The 20,933-nt window shown below is 33.5% G+C and overlaps 1 protein-coding gene across 1 annotated transcript in view; it reads left to right on the top strand.

Moving 5' to 3' along the window:
* RBFOX1 (RNA binding fox-1 homolog 1) overlaps positions 1-20,933 on the top strand; it is an 874,306-nt gene that overhangs the window by 577,884 nt on the left and 275,489 nt on the right. Inside the window, exons 4-7 of the mRNA XM_053694366.1 lie at positions 1,791-1,844; positions 7,134-7,226; positions 8,833-8,893; positions 17,158-17,211. Of these exons, the coding sequence (XP_053550341.1) occupies positions 1,791-1,844; positions 7,134-7,226; positions 8,833-8,893; positions 17,158-17,211 (262 nt within the window). The remainder of the gene's footprint in view (positions 1-1,790; positions 1,845-7,133; positions 7,227-8,832; positions 8,894-17,157; positions 17,212-20,933) is intronic.

The raw sequence follows: 20,933 nt of genomic DNA, 5'->3' as shown, positions 1-20,933 counted from the left end.
TCTATTGCCAGTGTCATTTAAAAGATAATATATACATAAAAAAAGACTGCTGGGCTGACCCGATCGCCACCAAAGAAAAGGCTTTGGTCTCTCTGTGAGTTGTATGCAACAGTAACAGACAAACAAGGTGTCAAACATCGATGATAGTATGAAATCAGACAAAGCAAAATGCATCTGCACTCTGGTATATACGGATAGAATCTTGCTGTTATCCAATTTGGAGGACCCACATAAAATGTGTTGTTTGGGATCTATCTTAGCCATGTTTAAAAATATTTTTCATTAGAATGTTCATATTATAATCTGTCTGAGCCAGGACTCAATCAGAGTATACTGGACATAGACTGAGTGTGGTCTACGTTTAAAGAAGAAAATTAATTTAGTATGGATTCATCTATCTTTTTTCATAGTATCTTCATCGGGTGTTCCATTTATAGTTGCTTGAGGTGCTGAATATATGATGTCTTAGACATCAAATGAAAATCTCTAGCAACAAAGAAAAACAATAAATATAACTCCAACACTTCCAAAATGTTTTCTTTTATAATTGTAAAATATTTGCATGTTGGTTTCTAGATAAAACAGAAGCTGTTTCCATGGGCTGGCAGTTGGAATTCCATTGGAAGGGTAGTGGGAATCCTGGGGGCTGGTTGGGATTTTTCACCTACCCATCTGCTTAGCAGGTGGAATTCATAAACTCCTGATCCTGGGAAGCATTTCATTTCATAGTCATGGCTAATTGTTTCAAAGCTGAAGTCTCATTTTTATTTTATTTGTATTCAATTTTTTATTCAATGTATTTGTTCACAATAGAACCAGTTCCATGCACTGATAAGTGAATAGTTATGATAGATACTACTCTATTATTATAGAGAGGGATTCACAAACATAATTAGGGGCGGGGACAAATCTTTTTGAATCCCGTATAATTGTGATATTACAATGTTTTTAGTTTCACAAACAGGAATAATCCTTAACTCCAAATATATATGTTTACATGGTTATGTTTTCTACCCGCATTCACTATTATGTCAAAGCTATAAACTCACATTATAATACAAAAATGACATGTCCTAGTTAATTAGATTATGTAGTTGTTGGTTTACAATATGTTAGCAAAGTCTGGAAAAACGTTTTAGTCAAAACATGTCAGACAATGTTTTGAAATCGCAAACTGGTTTCAAGATGCCTTTATAACCTTTTCTAATTTCTTATGCCACTAGTATGTCGATATTATGTTGTAGCACAAATAAAGTTACAAAATGGCACTTAATAATATAACCGATATAACCGATATAAGTGATTTTATAATAATATCATATTACCCAATTATCTAATAGTCATCTGAATAGACATACAAAATAGAAAGAGATGTATATTGAATTATGCATGTTTACATAACTGTATTTTAAAAATATTTCTTTTTTTTACTTCAACCGGTGTAGATTCGTCAATTATGTTTTGCAGTTTGCTCTTCAAGTAACAAAAAAAAGAAAGATTTATTTAAAGACTCTTTGATCTTGTTTGATTCTTTATTAATTATTATTTTAAAAAGTTGGTGATCACACAAGAAAATAATTCAGATAACAAAATAAAACAATAATTTTATTTACAGTATTTTTTTCTCATTTTTGCATCTTATTTGTGTGTTATTACAACTACTTTTTCTTAAGTTTATATAAATATTTTCCAGTTTTAAACACTAATTGAAGTATTACAATCACATACTGTAATGTATTATAACTATTTGTCATTTTTTTACATTCCTTTTCTTTCTTCTTTTCATGCAGCAATTTGGTAAAATCTTAGATGTTGAAATCATTTTTAATGAGCGAGGCTCAAAGGTAAGAGATCACTTTTAAATACCTTTTAAAATCTGTGATAGAAATAAAAACATAATATACAGTTTTCAAACAATTTATAGAGAATAAACTAATTTTGTTAAAACAAATATAGAGAATACACAAATTTTGCTCAGATCAAAAAAAAATGACACCATATTGGTCAGTAAACCTTAAAACGGAATGCCCCATTGAGACCTACATTACAAGTGGAGCACAAAAATGTTATCTCTATGGTACATTAACATTGCTCAAGCACAATCCCTACCATGTCCATTGTTGCACTCAAACTTAAAGTCCAAGTCATTTTTTTCATTGCTCGAGGGATAGTCTAGTGAGTGCTAAATTCCGTATGTCAGATAGCACAGGTGTGCTAATTCCCTCACATGATTAACTTCTATGAGTACGCACAATAGAAATTCATGTTGGTTAACACCTGATTTTTAACGGTAGAGTTCTTTTTTATTTCTGTGCTATACCATTCCAATGAAACTTAAAGGGACACTGAACCCACATGTTTTCTTTCATGATTCAAATAGAGCAGCAGTTTTAAGCAACTTTCTAATTTACTCCTATTATAATTTTTTCTTCATTCTCTTGGTATCTTTATTTGAAAAAGCAGGAATGTAAGCTTACAAGACGGCCCATTTTTGGTTCAGCCACCAATCAGCAAGCTGTACCCAGGTGAACCAAAGATGGGCTGGCTCAAATAAAGATACCAAAAGAACAAAAAGCACAAAATAGAAGCACTTTTAATTTAACATAAGGGATGTTAGCACACAATAGTGAGAATATATTTGCGCTCCACTTACAGTCTAGCCCAAAATATTCCAATAAAATACAGCAATTTATTTTTTACTGTAAAATGTCCCTTTAAATGGTTATATCCTATATAGAGGAGAAGTTGTATTATTGCAGTTTTCCTGGTTATGGTTTGGCTGATTACAGCCTTCTCTCCTCTTTACAAACTCCTTGTTCTTGAGTGCATGTAGAGTGGATGGCCCAACTTTATTATCCACACTACAAAAAACTACTTTTAACCAAGAGAAAATTACAGATAAAGATGAAACTTTTCTAGAACTCAGCAACATTTTCCCCTAAAGAAAGTTATTGACAAAATCCATGAAAAGCCTTTTAGCTGCAGGCACCAATTGTCTGATTCTGCATTGTTTGGAGAGAGTAGGAGTATGGTGTTCGAATACAAACACAGAAGAACCTAGTAAAATAAACAGATAAATAAATACTGACTATAGGGATCATTGACTCTTGGTAGAGTTTTACATCTAGAAAGCTATTATATTATCCAATATTATTATATTTTTTAATATAATTATTTAATATTATGTTCTACACTATCCAAACATCTTCTTGGTTGAGTTTGTAGTTACTGCAACCTGAACACTTTACCTTTTCAACTATGTCTTTGGTCCCTTATGGGTTAAATACTGTATATAATGCAAAATATTGTTTTCCTCTTAGAAATAATAAAGGATTTTGCTCTCTTCTTTATCCTCCAGTGATAATTACATTTCTCATCACAGAAAATGAGTTCATGTTTGCAGAATAAAAAAGAACATTTTCTGGAATAGGTATTTTCTTGTTATTGCAATGAAAGTTGGTAATATAATCTAATATGCTCTGAAGCAATTATGTTGTGTATTGCTCCAAATTACTCTAGTGCACAATTTTCCTGGCTATCGAGAAACCTTAATACTCTATCCCTTTGAATACAAAATGTGATTTGTATATATATATTTGCTGCTGATAGATGTTACTCTGTAGCTATTTCATGTAAATTATTTTTTAAAGATAATGAATTTTGAATTTCTATTGCCTTGTTGAGTATAAATTACAATAGAAAAAAAGGAAACATATATAAGGACTTCATAGTCTGCATGTTTTAACAATCATAAAGAAAGGCTTCTACATTTATATGAGTGTCATTTATTAACTGATTGTCTACCCGGAAGAGCTGGAATGCATTGCACAGACCTTTCTGGTTGATAAGGGGTTAAAAACATCATTAAGCAATATGAATAATACAAAAACACATTAATTTTTGTGGATCTTACTTAAATATAAAATATCATTTAATAACTATTAAAACAAATATTTTTTATGATTTGTTTTGCTCAGCTAAAATAGAACCGTTTAAAATGTGTTACTTTTGTTTGGTACTTGGATATTCCTGTCTTGATTATTAAACATTAGCTGTTTCTATGATTATGGAGAAATGTCTCTTTCCACCAATAAAACTGTATTAATTGTAGCTCAGCGGTATTTCAGCAGAAATATACACTTCTTGTTAGATCCAATATCAATTTAATCTGCTTTAATTTAACCTTTTCTAAAGCAAAAATAAATAAATAAACATTTAATTTCTGCTGCTTTAAATGAATATTCATATTATTATGTTTTATCTTATCATCCCTGATTAAGGTTTCAATAAAAAAAAAAAAAATATATATATATATAATAATGCAAGAAGTCCAGCACTCACTATACTGAATAGACATCGGGGTGCATCACAAAATATATACAAATAAATAGTCCAAAGAGAGCACTCGCCGTGAATCAAAGTGTATCTTTTAATCCAGAGTGTACACTCTGGATTAAAAGATACACTTTGATTCACAGCAAGTGCTCTCTTTGGAATATATATATATATATATATATATATAAATATATATATGAAAAGTAAAGAAATGTGAGATAGGCGCAATATGGTACCCCGAAAGACAGAGCAAATACAGCAGTGCTGCTTAAATCTACCTATTAAAGCCGGTGGGTCCCCAAAAACCTCCAGCCTCTATAAGAACTAAAATATACAAAAACAAGAGGAAATGGTAGACAAAAAAGGCGCACTAGTATGATTCTGTAAATTATACGGGAGTAGGTATTATCCCTCCCAATTATACAAGTGGTTCTACCTCAGGGTATATGATATGTATGATTACACTAAAGAAGGACTATAAAGGTCCTACTGATCAATGGTACTGAGTTATAGAACATTATAGCGGGCTCACAGGAATGAGAAAACAGACTATTAATAAAAACTATTAAGTAAAATGGGGTATCTTATTTAGAATTGTTATAAGCTATCTAGCCCACAGATTCCACTGTTGATAGTCACTAGTATACAGATATAAAGTGGTAAAAAAACTGTAAATATCAATATCTAGGTAGATGGTTACCCAAAAAAAGACAGAGCATTCACATCCAGATAAGTAGTTAGCCATAAGACACAATGTGACCTAATTAGCATAAGAGTACATACACAGTATAGTGTAGTCAGTATCAATTATCCAATATGCGGAAATAAAAATAATAATAAAATGTAGAAAAAAAGTCTCTTTAAATTTCAAACGTCTTAAACATCAAGCACAAGTGAACAGTTAATAATAGTTCTTAGGAGCAGGGTGATGTGAAGACCAAAACGAAATCCAAAAGAAAATGAGTGGATAAGGACAGAAATCCCCAGTGCCCGGAGTACAAAAGTTCCCCTTTGGGGATTTACTTACACTTCTTACCCCCAATCAGTATAAGGTAAGTGTTGCGTAGTGTAGGTAGAGACTTTCTCTGGCTTCCAGGGATGTAGACGTCAGCTGTTGGGTCTTGTCGGTATCTTTATCTCATGTAGCCATATGCATAGGGAACAAAAATAGAGAATAATAGTGCAACCCTGTATTGTAGTAAACACCAAACTCTATTTATTTTGAGTTATATTACTCACATTAAAAAAACCTCAATAAATTATGAGGCAATTAAAAACATTGCATATGGTCAAAAGACCTACAGTAAAATCATAACAAATAGACCAATACAATGAGATAAAAAGTCCACAGCTTGAAAGTTTGTAATTAAATATACTTTTACAGCAGACTGGTTATCCGGACGCGTTTCAAAGGTCTTAACTTTTACGACCTTCTTCATCAGAGGATCTTACCGTCTACTCGATAACACTCTCTATATCAAGCGGAGCGGCGACACGCCCTATTGTGCAGAGTTCCTGATTGGTGTAGTGGCGATCACATGACAGCCATTATGTGGAGTACTGTGACGCCGAATGGTCCATTCCTTCTACTGGCAATATTAAAAGTTCAATTCACTCTATTAGTTAGTATTTACAATAATAAGCTGACATAATGTGCTCCCAAATTAAACATTACAAAACAATAATTAGTCATCTATAATTTTGCGGCACTTATAAAAATTTCAAAACTCGATCTAGTGTGTGTAAGTTTCAAAAATATACACTAGCTTTATAAGACAACTGTAACATTAGATAGATATTTCTAACAGACTGGCCAAAGACCATAAAAAACATAAAAAACTAGAAAAATCATAAACCATAGACCGGCTGGTCATACCATTTCAACTGTGTATCTGTATTTTCTAATGTAGTTTTTTATGGTGTTTGGATGAGGAATATCCTCATTTTCTGTTGTGTTTGGGGGATTCACAGTAACCAAGGCAAACGTAATACAAACTTTCCTTGTAGGAGTATATTCACACTTCAGGTCCTATACAAAGTAGAGCTAAAGATATAACCTGCTTCATATGAGGTCCAGATGGTTATTCAATATTACAACTAAAATTAGGCTGAGGTTGAATAATATTAAACACCAGATATACACAATTTAGAGGAGCCACTGCTGATATCAGTTTCTGATTGGTGGCTATATTTAGACACCAATCAGAATGCGCTACCCGGGTGCTGAGCCAAAAATGGTCCGGCTCTTATGCTTACTTTTGCTTTTTCAAATAAAGATACCAAGAAAACAAAGAAAATTGATAATAGGAGTAAATTAGGAAGTTGCTTAAAATTACTGCTCTATCTGAATCATGAAAGTTTAATTTTAACTAGACTATCCCTTTAATATTAGTTTCATTGAATTTTGTATTTAACATTGTTTGGTTTTTTTTTTTTTTTGCTCTTGAAAACCTAAATTGTGTCACATGGACAACGTATGTGATTTAATGCTAAAACATTTTGTATTTTTCTCTATTCAAAGAGTGGGCAATTTACATTCGTTTTCTTTGTATTAGATACTTTTTCATCATTAATGATGTAGAAAGGTGTATTCACTCTTCTTCCTTTTCTTTATCTAGCTTTTTGTGAGATTCTTTCCCTCTGTGATATTAATATGGCACCCTCTCTATGCTCTCTAAGCATGACATAAAAAGGAAATGTTTAAAAGCAAAGACATACAGACAATAATTAACATTAAGTAATCATTGAATATAATATTAATATGCACGTTATTCTTCCCTTCTCCCTCCTGCATGCAGGGATTTGGTTTCGTAACTTTCGAAAATAGTGCCGATGCGGACAGGGCGCGAGAGAAATTACACGGCACCGTGGTAGAGGGTCGTAAAATAGAGGTGCATGTTCAAAATAATTTTCCTTATTACCTTATTGTATATATAAATGTCTGCTTTATTCATTTGTTTTTGAAATGTTTCATTTGTATTTTGTGTGTCCCCCTAATCATTTCCCCTTTATTTGTAGGTCAAAACTTAATATGGCCTTACATATTTATTTAATATCAATTGCAGTTTTTATTCTCTTTTTTATTTTATTATTTTTCCTGTTTTTCTTTTTTTTTTTTTTTCTCCTTATTTGGCTGTTATTGACAGGTTACTCTGAATTCAATTTTTTTCTTTTTTTTTTTGGACAGTATCTTTTAAGATATTTCTCCAAGGTGCAGTAAATCCCCAAAATGTGTTAGAGAGCAAAGAACCGAAACGAAGAAACTACACAGCAAACACAACTGGTCATTTTTTTTTACTGCAGGGTTGATGAGGGATTCGCAGTGCCTTTCAAAGGAAACCTAATTGGGAAAATTAAGTGTCACAAAAAGCCTGACAACCTATTTAAAAGTTTGACTACATAAACAGGTCCGTTCTGGTGCATTGGTTTGCATTTTGCAGAGTTTCTCCCCATTCTTCTGTCTCCCAACCAAAATTTATGGATCTTTCATTAAAGAAATAATCCAGCTTATACCACTGGATCGCTTTTGACACTGACTAATTGTACAAAATTTGCAAATTGAAAAATAAAAAAAATGGTATATTTTTGAGTAAGATGTTGCATTTTTTTTGCCTTTACATTTTCTCGCTCGTTTCTTGCAGGCTATACACCAAACCCAAAAACTCCAGTAATGTTTTACAATTTGGTTATGGTGCTTATTAGTAAGTGGGGAATAAAACACGCTTGTCTGCCTTTCTTTGTGTTAGTGTTGGCATACTTTTTTAGATATTACCATGATTAAATAGCTCTTATTTTTTTTACAAATATTTTATAATTTAAATATTCTAAAGGCCTTGATTGTGATAGAGACTTATGCACATCTTACTCAGATATTAAATTCCATTTTCAATTAATACTGCACCCTCTTCTATCCTACGTTAGATGTTGTTTGAGTCAGCTTGACTGGATGTATTTGTTAATTCTTGCAATGACACTGAAGCTCTTGTACCAAGTGCTGAATGCTAGATGTTGCTTTCTTTCAATAATACCTTATTTTTTTAAGGGTGATGCTGCACAATGACTTGTTTTTTGTATTTTCTTTGTTGGACAGTTTTTCCACCCCTTGTATCTTGTTTTATTCCCAATTCTCTTTTCCACTGCATGCACCTTCATATAAGACTTCTCTCTCTCTTTTTTTAAATATTTATCATTTTAGTCTTATCATGAAACACATGCATGCACTTGAATTGTAAATTATGCAAGACCTCTTAATTTGCTTTTAATGTATTTGTATTAAATTTTAATTTATATGATGTTGCTTTATTGAAATGATTTGTGATTTTACAATGATTACAGAAGTAAATGTAATTTTAAGTCATTTGATTTTGTTATGCCTCTTATGATTTTTTTTTTTTAAGTACAATGCATTTTATGTTTACTTGAACTTTACCAAGAATGCATGAAAATCATCTTTGTAAAATTATTTTTCAAATACTAATTGGTTTTGCATATTCTTAGGTAAATAATGCAACAGCCCGAGTCATGACAAACAAAAAGACAGTGAATCCTTACACAAATGGTAAGTTTTTTTTTATTTATTTTTAAATATTTTTTTAACAATTGGCTAGATCACGAGTTTTGCGTTACAACTTTTATCGCTGAAAAATTGTCCATTACGCTGAAATGACCAGGAACGCATATTATTATGAGTCGTGTCGATATAGCACAAGCATTTTAGCCTGTAATGGAACGTCCATTCCGCACTCAAAAAATGACGTTTTTGTGTGGGATTTTCATAGCGCCAGTATTACAGGTTGTGCGTTCAGGCTAAAATGCTTGCGTTACAGCCTATACCGACATGATCCATAACTCCATCTGAGAGCAGTAGTTATGGATTTTGCAAAACAAAAATGTTTCACAAAACTCATAACTGAACTGTAACAAAGTACACTAACACCCATAAACTACCTATTAACCCCTAAACTGCCACCCTCCCACATCACAAACACTATCATAAACCTATTAACCCCTTGTCTGCTGCCCACCCACATCACGACTACTAAATAAAGTTATTAACCTCTAATCTGCAGCCCACCCACATCACCAACACTATTTAACACTATTTAAATATATTAACCACTAAACTGCAACTCCCCAACATCACCGACACTAATAAAAGTTATTAACCCCTAATCCGCCGCTCCCGACATTGCCAAAACCTAAATACAATTATTAACCCCTAAACCACCAGCCCCCCACATCGCCAAAACTATAATAAAGTATTAACCCCTAAACCTCCAGCCCCCCACATCATAACTACTAAACTAAACTTATTAACCCCTAGACTGCTGCTCCCCCACATCCCAAAACACTAAATTAAACTACTAACCCCTAAACCTAACACCTCTCTAACTTTAAATAAAAATTACAATATAACTATATTTAAATAAATAAAAACTTACCTATGAAATAAAAATAAACCTAACATTAAACTATACATTAACCTAACATCCCTATTCTAATAAAATAAAAAAAACTACAAATTAAAAATTACAAATTACAAATTTTAAAAAAAAATAAAACTATGAAAAAAATTAAAAAATCTAATATAAAAAAATAAACACTAATTTATGAAAAATAAAAAACAATAAGCATACAAAAAATAAAAACAATAACACCTAATCTATGAGCCCTATAAAAATAAAAAGCCCCCCAAAATAAAAACACCCCCTAACCTACAAGGGCCTTTTGTAGGGCATTGCCCTAAGTTAGCAGCTCATTTAACTGTAAAATAATACAAAGTCCCCCCAACAGTAAAACCCACCACCCAACCAACCTCCCAAAATAAAAAAAACTAACTATAACCTAAAAAATCCTAAACTACTCATTGCCCATCCCTATTCTAAAAAAAAAAAAAACACCCCAAAAAATAAAAACCTAACACTAACCCCAGATTATCTATCATCCAGGTGGGAGAAGTCTTCATCCAGGCGGTGACACCTGCATCCATCTTGGGGGGCGTCTTCTATCTTCATCCCGGCGGCACGGAGTGGAGCTATCCTGCAAGCCGGTCCCATCCTGCGTGGAGCGTCCTCTTCATACGGTCACCATTTTACACTGAAGTTGAATGCAAGGTAGCCGTTTCAAAATGGCGTACCTTGCATTCCTATTCGATGATTTGATTCTTCAAATTCAAATTGGCCAATAGGATGAGAGCTACTGAAATAATATTGGCTAGTTTAAACAGCCAATAGGATTTCAGTAGCTCTCATCCTATTGGCTGTTTTGAGCAGCCAATAGGATTTCAGAAGCTATCATCCTATTGGCTGATTTGAATTTGAAAAATGAAATCAGCCAATATGAATGCAAGGTACGCCATTTTAAAACGGCTACCTTGCATTCAACTTCAGTGTACAGCAGTGACCGTATGAAGAGGATGCTCCACGCAGGATGGGATTTGCCTCCAGGAAAGCTCAGCTCCATGCCACCGGGATGAAGATAGAAGACATACCTGAGATGGATGAAGGTGTTGCCACCTGGATGAAGACTTCTTGCCGCCTGGATGAAAATGGATGTCCGGACTTCAGGAACCGTGAGTAGATTTTGTGAGGTTAGTGTTAGTTTTTATTTTTTGGGTGGAATTTTTTTTAGATTAGGGATGGGCATTTGTAAAAAAGCTGAATGCCCTTTTAAGGGAAATAATCACACAAATGCCAATTTAGGGGCAATGGGTAGTATAGGATTTTTTTAGAGTTAGTTTTTTTCATTTTAGGGGTTGGTTGGGTGGTGGACTTTGTATTTTTTTTACAGGTAAAATAGATGTTTAACTTAGGCCAATGCCCTACAAAAGGCCCTTTTAAGGGCTATTGATAGTTTATTGTAGGTTAGGGGGTGTTTTTATTTTGGGGGGTATTTTTATAGGGCTATTAGATTAGGTGTAATTGTTTTTATTTTTGATAATTTCGTTTATTATTTTTTATAATCTTACGGCTAGATTATGAGTTTTGCGGTAAACTGAAAAAGCAGCGTTAACAGGTCCTAACGCTGCTTTTTTACGCCCGCTGCTATTACGAGTCTTGCAGGTTTAGGGGAACCGCACACTTTTTTGGCCTTAACGCAAATCAACTTACACAAGTTTCATAAAGTCTTTTTTCAATGGGACTTGCATAGTATTACAAGCTTGTCCTGGGAGGCCAAAAAGTGAGCGGTACACCCTCTACCGCCAAGATTCCTAACGCATTTTAAAGTCAGTAGTTATGAGTTTTACACTACAAAGCTGTAGCATAAAACTTATAACTAAAGTGCTAAAAAGTACACTAACACCCATAAACTACCTATTAACCCCTAAACCAAGGCCCTCCCGCATTGCAAACACTAAAACAAAATTATTAAACCCTAATCGGCAACTCCCGACATCGCCGCCACGATAATAAACATATTAACCCCTGAACCGCTGCACTCCCACCTCGCAAACACTAGTTAAATATTATTAACCCCTAATCTTCCACCTACATTATACCTATTAACCCCTAATCTGCTGCCCCAACATCACCGCCACCTACCTACATTTATTAACCCCTAATCTGCCGTCCCCAAAGTCGCTGCCACTATTTTAAATTTATTATATTTATTATATTTTTTTATTTATATTTATTATATTTTTTATTTATATTTTAAACCTAAGTCTAACACTAACCCTAACACCCCCTAACTTAAATATAATTTAAATAAATCTAAATAAAATTAATATCATTACTTACATTATTCCTATTTAAAACTAAATACTTACCTATAAAATAAACCCTAAGCTAGCTACAATATAACTAAAAGTTACATTGTAGCTAGCTTAGGGTTTATTTTTATTTTACAGGCAAGTTTGTATTTATTTTACCTAGCTAAAATAGTTACTAAATAGTTATTATCTATTTAATAACTACCTAGCTAAAATAAATACAAATTTACCTGTAAAATAAAACCTAACCTAAGTTACACTAATACCCAACCTAACCCTGCAATTAAATAAATTACCTAAATGAAATACAATTAAATAAATTAAATAAATTAGCTAAATTACAAAAAATACAAACACTAAATTACAGAAAATAAAAAACAAATTACAAGATATTTAAACTAATTACACCTAATCTAATAGCCCTATCAAAATAAAAAAGCCCCCCCCCCCCAAAAAAAAAAAAACCTAGCCTAAACTAAACTACCAATAGCCCTTAAAAGGGCCTTTTGTGGGGCATTGCCAAAAATAAATCAGTTTTTTTACCTGAAAAAGAAATACAAACAACCCCCCAACAGTAAAACCCACCACCCACACAACCAACCCCCAAATAAAACCCTAACCAGAAAAACCTAAGCTCCCCATTGCCCTGAAAAGGGCATTTGTATGGGCATTGCCCTTAAAAGGGCATTTAGCTCTATTGCTGCCCAAAGCCCTAACCTAAAAATAAAACCCACCCAATACACCCTTAAAAAATCTTAACACTAACCCTTACCAGGAGAAGTCTTCATCCAAGCGGCAAGATGTCCTCAATAAAGCAGGCAGAAGTTGTCCTCCAGATGGGCAGAAGTGGTTCTCCAGACCGGCAGGAGTCTTCATCCAGACGGCATCTTCTATCTTCATCCTTCCGACATTGAGCGGCTCCATCTTCAAGACATCCGCGCGGTGCATCCTCTTCAATAGACGTCTTCTTCTGGAATGAAGGTACCTTTAAGTGACGTCATCCAAGATGGCGTCCCTTAGATTCTGATTAGCCGATAGAATTCTATCAGCCAATCGAAATTAAGGTTGAAAAAATCCTATTGACTGATGCAATCAGCCAATAGGATTGAACTTCAATCCTATTGGCTGATCTAATCAGCCAATAGGATTGAGCTCGCATTCTATTGACTGATTGGAACAGCCAATATAATGCAAGCTCAATCCTATTGGCTGATTGCATCAGCCAATAGGATTTTTTCAACCTTAATTCCAATTCGCTGATAGAATTCTATCAGCCTTTCAGAATCTAAGGGACGCCATCTTACATGACATCACTTAATGGTACCTTCATTCGTGGGGTAGTCGTCATTGGAAGAGGATGCTCCACGCCGGATGTCTTGAAGATGAACCTGCTCCGCATCGGAAGGATGAAGATAGAAGATGCCGTCTGGATGAAGACTTCTGCCCATCTGGAGGACCACTTCTGCCCATTTGATAGAATTCTATCAGCCTATCAGAATCTAAGGGACACCATCTTACATGACGTCAATTAAGGGTACCTTCATTCGTCGGGTAGTCGTCGTTGGAAGAGGATGCTCCGCGCCGGATGTCTTGAAGATGAACCCGCTCCGCGTCGGAAGGATGAAGATAGAAGATGCCGTCTGGATGAAGACTTCTGCCCATCTGGAGGACCACTTCTGCCCATTTGGAGGATCAATTCTGCCGGCTTCCTTGAGGACATCTTGCTGATTGAATGAAGACTTCTCCCGGTAAGTGGATCTTCTGGGGTTAGTGTTAGGATTTTTAAAGGGTTTATTGGGTGGGTTTTATTTTTGGGTTAGGGTTTTGGGCTGCAATAGCTAAATGCCCTTTTCAGGGCAATGGGGAGCTTAGGTTTTTTTAGTAAGGATTTTATTTAGAGGGTTGGTTGTGTGGGTGGTGGGTTTTACTGTTGGGGGGGTTGTGTGTGTATTTTTTTTTACAGGTAAAAGAGCTGATTTCTTTGTGGCAATGCCCCGCAAAAGGCCGTTTTAAGGGCCATTGGTAGTTTATTGTAGGATAGGTTTTTTTTTTATTTTGGGGAGCTTTTTTATTTTGATAGGGCTATTAGATTAGGTGTAATTAGTTTAAAGATCTTATAATTTGTTTTTTATTTTCTGTAATTTAGTGTTTGTTTTTTTTGCAATTTAGCTAATTGTTTTTGATTTATTTAATTGTATTTTATGTAGGTAATTTATTTAATTGTAGTGTAGTGTTAGGTGTTAGTGTAACTTAGGATAGGTTTTATTTTACAGGTATTTATTTTAGCTAGGTAGTTATTAAATAGTTAATAACTATTTAGTAACTATTCTACCTAGGTAAAATAAATAAAACTTGCCTGTAAAATAAAAATAAACCCTAAGCTAGATACAATGTAACTATTAGTTATATTGTAGCTAGCTTAGGGTTTATTTTACAGATAAGTATTTAGTTTTAAATAGGAATTATTTAGGTAATAATAGTAGGATTTATTTAGATTTATTCAAATTATATTTAATTTAGTGGGTATATATATAAATAAGTGTGTGTCTACATATGTATGTGTGTGTGTATATATATATATATATATATATATATATATATATATATATTAATCTACTTGATTCCAAAGGGCTCCAATACACACACACATACAGTATATATATATATAAAGCAGCAAGTGAGGGCCTGCACTCCAAGTCTCAGATATTGAGAATTTTCCACCAGGGTGCTGTATCACCAGTACAAATGGTCTTAGAATAAGATAGCACTCACTGGAGTTAAAGTAAAACTTAGCTTTCATTGTAGTAGATCAGTATAAAAATGTCCCATGAGGTTTCGGTGCCAACTAGCACCGTACATTAGGCAGATGACATAACCTGACACACATTAAAAACACGTTTCAAGTTTAAAAAGATCAGTGAGTGCATCCCTTTGTTTATATATATATATATATATATATATATATATAAACACAGGATAGCACACTCCCACTCGCCAAAAGTCCCAAGAGCAGGGTGCATAAAACTTCAAATAGAATACAAGGAATATGCACTCACTCACTGGATTTAAACCACAACACACTTTATTATGTAGTGACGTTTTGGGGCATTCACCCCTTCCTCAGGGTCTGAGGAAGGGGTGAATGCCTCAAAACATCACTACATAATAAAGTGTGTTGTGGTTTAAATCCAGTGAGTGCATATTCCTAGTATTATATATATATATTCTGTATGTGTGTGTACATTGGAGCCCTTTAGAATCAAGAAGATGTAAACATGTAAAAACGTATATATGCAATATTCATATTTAATATTAATATTTAATATTTAACTGTGTTTGTACTGTAAATATTTCACATTTCGATGTGCTGCAGATAGCAGCATATGTTCTATGTATTTTTAAATAGATATTCCTATATAAATATCTGTATGTATCTTTACTTATATATAACATATATATATATATATATATATATATATATACAAGCGCTACCCAACGCGAGCAAAAAGCTTATTTCTAGCTGAGTTAGCACGCAAGCTGAAGTGTTAAACACCGCTCCACTTGTAATCTAGCCCTAAATATTTTAAATTCCTCCATTTTTTAATTTATAACATTATTAATACATTAAATAATACTAATGTAGCTAAAGAAAATGCCTGATGCTTTTAAACATTATTTTTTCATACAAAGTTACAATGGATATTTACAAACTTTATTATTTGTAAGAGATTGTAAAGTATCTAAAAAATATTGATTTCATTATTCTTAAAATGAACATTACACCCATAAATATATTAAATGTATCATCAGTCACAATTTTTTCTAATTGAGCTCTATATTGATTTAAATGAGCTCAGTAAATATGAATATATTTTTAAACTTTATTTCTTTCCTACTATTCTATTAGAGACTTACAATTGTGCCGTTAAAGGCTTCATATTGCTGCTCCTGAGAATGTTATTCCTTAAATAGTTGCAGAGAAACACATTATCTTCCTTTATTTGAAGGGCACATTTAATAAAATGTTCATCATATCTAAGCAGAAGGGAAGAGTAGAGATTTCTCTAATGACCAGCCATTTGCGATGGCAAATGTCAAAGTATAATTGACATTTAATACATCAAGACAAATACTGCCATTAAGACCCACAACAATGAACTTACCTCCAGAATTGACAACACCAAGTTTCATGGCAGTTTGTTCACTCGTAGAGTGACATTAGCTCCTCTCACACATGATTAACCCACACACTTATGAGCCAGCACATATCTCGTTGACAAGATAAAGTAAATTTTAATTGGTGTTGTTTTCATCATGATGAATTAAGTCTTTCTTGCATTGACTTAGAAAAAAATGTTAGCTAATACAGTCATCAGGTTAGTGAGTGGGAAGAAAATGAAATATGAAGGTGATTCCTATCTATGTGCATCGACTTGTAGCTGGGAAGGAATTTCATGGACAAATTGAGGGCCCATTAGTGTGAACTGAAATCTGAAATATATATCTGACTACTTGTCAGCCTTGTCTGATGATAGATATGAGGTTCATTAAAATCACTTTTTCTGTGACAGAATTCAATCACATGTCTTTTTCTCAAGTTTATGATTATATAACTTTATGATACCAATTTTAAATGACTCAAAATTACTTTGAAGTGTATTAGATTTTGTTATGAACACAGAATAAACAATTGTGTAGTGAAATGAAACTATACCCTAAATAGAAAATCAACAAGTACGCCTTAACTGTCAAGTAACATTAATTATTTTATCATAGAGAAGGTTAATGGCAAGATCATCCAAATATGCATAATACAGAAATGCACACAAAACCCCACAAAGAATACATATATTTCAATATTGAAAAATAAAAGTTTGTCCTTAAAATAAAATCGTATCACCATTACATTAAGAATGCACTCATCTTGTTTTTGTTGCATTTATAAATAGTCATTCCATATCCATATTCAAAAATATTTCCATATCATTTGAAAAAAAGTCAGATTTAAGTGCATCACTGTATACTGCAATGTCTTGTTATTTCTGCCTATACGTTAACTGCATGAATACTTTGATTGGATCAGACACAATAAAATGTATTTTCCTTTTCAGGCTGGAAGTTAAATCCAGTTGTTGGTGCAGTTTATAGTCCAGAATTCTATGCAGGTAAGAATTACGCAATTTCATTAATTAAAAACTAAAATATCAGAATATTATTGTTTTGGTCTTTTCATAGTGCATTGCTGATTGCATTTCATAAATGTGAAATCAGTTGTAAATTCTGTAGAATTAAGTCCTACATTCATTGAGATAATTGAGAACACAAAGATGTACAGGTATGCTAGTGCATACAAAATTGGCTGAAACCGTGTTTTCTTCATTACAGCTTCAAGTGATATGTTTGTAACCCTAAAATGTTAAAAAAAATGTATGTTGCTACCATTTGTGGTAAGATTCATGCAAATACTTATCGCCTGATTCTCAAAAAATTGAATGGAGAGAAATCCTCAGCCTATTTTATTGAGCATTATATTGTAAAGTGTGTTTCTCTTTAATCAAAGGACTCCCATTTAAGATGCTGCATAAGCAGTTTCAGGGCTATTTTTGTGCAGGCTCACTCATGAGAACCTGCAACCAAAAGTTAAGAAGCAGTGATTTAATGACCACTGTTTCTTAATGTGTCCACAACTTCAGTGATTGCAAACACCAGACAACCTGGCCTTAACTGTCTGGGATGATTGACAAGCCTTGCTCTCATGTGATTGTTGCTCAAGAGCAGGGGCAAGGTTTCACAAGTATTTGCTTGTTCAATCTTAAATTCCAGCAGCTAATGGTTCTCCGGAGACCATAAAGGTGTGTCAATAGGTTCTCTCTATGAGAGTCTGGTCCACACAAAGAATAATAAATGGGGGCCAAAGCATATTAGTGAACTCACCTTAATCAGATACACAGTTTCCAATGTAAATATTGACTTTAAAACAATCCCTGAGGGACCTTGTAATACTGACAATAAATCTTATAGAACAGTGATGTCTAAACTTGGCAAACCTGATATTTCAGAAGTACATTTCTCACGATGCTTAGGCACTTTGCAGTCTAGTGAAGCAAAACATCAGGGGTGTCAATATTAGCCATCTCTGTTATAGAATCTCACTACCAAAGAGCTTTGGAGAGCTCTTTATCCAAATTAGTACCATGGACAGCACCACTCAGGACATAGCTCTTTCTATAATTTGATTATCTAATTAAACTAGAGTTAAACATAGATGCAACTTAAATAGTATGTTGTTACATGCACATTTACTTATTAGTGTAAATAATGTGTTACTCAGAGATTGCAATAGACAATAGGTTCCACTTTAGTAAATCTGAAGCTGTCAGTTATTATATATTAGAGTGACAATGCAGCATGGCTAGATTTTCCTTCCCAGTTCTTACATTTTGTAACAGCGAATTACAGGGGTGAACAGTCAGCTTTTAGTTTTAATGATGCTAATATTATATCATTCCAAGATCCACTGGTCAGACTTGATATTGGTGTTATATGAGAGAAAAGGAGAGACCCAGGGTGTCTGTCCTTCAGCTGGTAAATAGTAACCATAAAAAACAGATGGAAATATATTTAATGTTTCTTTGTTAGGTGGTTAATTATATATGGAAATATGCAATTAATTCAGTTTGACAAATGTAAACAAGGGTTAGACATCTCTTGTTTTTAGAATGTTTAAGACATCCTGTCATGTAATGATCTTAGAATTATCCTTATTTCCTATAACATAGTAAAGTAAAGTAGCCAAAAAAATCCAACTTGACACCTTATGAGTCAACATGTATAACATATATACAGAATGATTCAAATAAATACTGTAATTGTCTTTCATTCTGTTTTGCTATTTATTTTAATTTACGTTACTATTCTTATGGTTTCTCTTGACTTTTCCTTGTAAAAAAAACTGATAGATTGCACTTAAAATCCACAGCAGTGATTCTAAAAGCTATTATATAATACTTTTGCATCAACATTCACATTATAGGCCCAATTTATCAAATGGTGGCTGAATAAAATTCCCAGCCAAGGAACCCCTGGGTTTATGGAGAGCAAGGCAATTCTTGCCACATGCATTATACAAGCAAGTACTTGTTCAGCTCTGCCCCTGCTTTCATGAAACATTGTACAAGATCAGTGCTTATCAGTCATCTTGGATGGATCAGGCTGGGATTTTTTAAGTCACCTCTAAGCGCTCACATCGGCTGTATCAGCAGCTTTTTTGTGAAAGTATAAAAGACAGATTTGAATGTATACATGCAGACATGACTATGGACCTGGCATAGAGCTTTATTTTTTGTACTTTGGACCATGCAAGAAAAATAAAGGATCTTTGTAAATTTATGCAAGGCTGGAGTTACTTTGTCTTCTAATTGTCTATGTGGTGATGGCTGACCCCGGGCTACGTGCTTTCAGATTGAAACAAGTGGTGCTGTTTTCTACACTTTCAATTTACTTAATTCAACTTTATTACCACTTTGTCATATATCACATAACATATCATAGATTCTAAATGTTTAAGTCAGTCATTAACAATATTGAATCAATTTGTTTACCATGTTTTCTATTCACATTAATTGCATTTATTTGGCTTCTGGGCAGGCCTGTGAAATCACCCTTTAAATCCAAACAAAAAGTCTGTTTGATATAATGCAGGTGTGCCCAAAAGGTAAATTGGGATCTGCCAATAGAGCTTAAAGTGCTGACCAATAGATCATAAGCCCGTCATGTTATTTAAAATTTCCTTCTCATTCAGTAGTGACAGTATGTGCTAAAGATAAAGGAAATGTAGAAATGTGTTTTGGATATGTGCATTCTGCACCACTAGAGTGGCCACAATTAAGAAAATAGAAATTCAGCCCAAGAATACAACTGTATTACACAAAGGGGAATTTCATGAGCAAGCTCAGATTGTCTTATTGTTAGCACAATCATATGTAGATTCCTCAGACACACTTTACAAAAAAGAAGCCATCTCAGTAAAGTGTGTGCTCCCCTGGTATAAGACATATCTATTTTATCATTGACATTTTTGCAGTTATTCTTTGCCAGATCCTATTGCATGTTTACAAATCAGATGATCTAGAGCTATCACACAAGTATCTGGGGGAGAGGATTCATTTATTCAAACAGTTAAGCTTGTAATGGACTTGATTATAGGAAAGGAATCCTAATAATATACTCCATCTACATATCAGCATCTCAGATATCTAACTTTGTCGCATGACGTTAGATAGAAATGCTCCGGGATCCCCGAGTTGTGTGTCATGCAGGCACGTTACACAGGAAGAGAAAGGACTAATAGTGTAATCCAATTTTAATAAAATATTACACATATATAGCCAAGATACTACTCATATTCAATAGTATATGAGGTATTTTAATAGTGTAATAACAGCTATACATCCTAAAGGTTGATTGTATGGGCTCCATTTAAAGGGCCATTATACACTCATTTTTTCTTTGCATAAATGTTTTGTAGATGATCTATTTATAAAACCCATAAGGTTTTTTTTTTTTTTTTTTAAATGTATAATTTTGCTTATTTTTAAATAACATTGCTCTGATTTTCAGACTCCTAACCAAGCCCCAAAGTTTTATGTGAATACCGTCAGCTACCTTTTCCAGCTTGCTCCTGTTTGTGTAAAGGGTCTTTTCATATGCAAAAGAAGGGGGAGGGGGGGAGTGTCTTATTTGCCACTTGCAGTGGGCTTTCCAACTGCCTTTTCAACAGAGCTAAATTGAAAGCTTTTAAGTATGTTTTTAAACCATTTTATACTGGGTTTTTATATCAGTATCTGTGCATCTTATTCTTTATAGTAGTGTCTATTACGTGCAGTTA

Source organism: Bombina bombina, chromosome 11, assembly GCF_027579735.1.
Source record: "Bombina bombina isolate aBomBom1 chromosome 11, aBomBom1.pri, whole genome shotgun sequence".
NCBI lineage: Eukaryota > Metazoa > Chordata > Amphibia > Anura > Bombinatoridae > Bombina > Bombina bombina.
The sequence above is the reverse complement of the archived record's forward strand: the minus strand, read 5'-3'. Positions and strand labels throughout refer to the sequence as shown.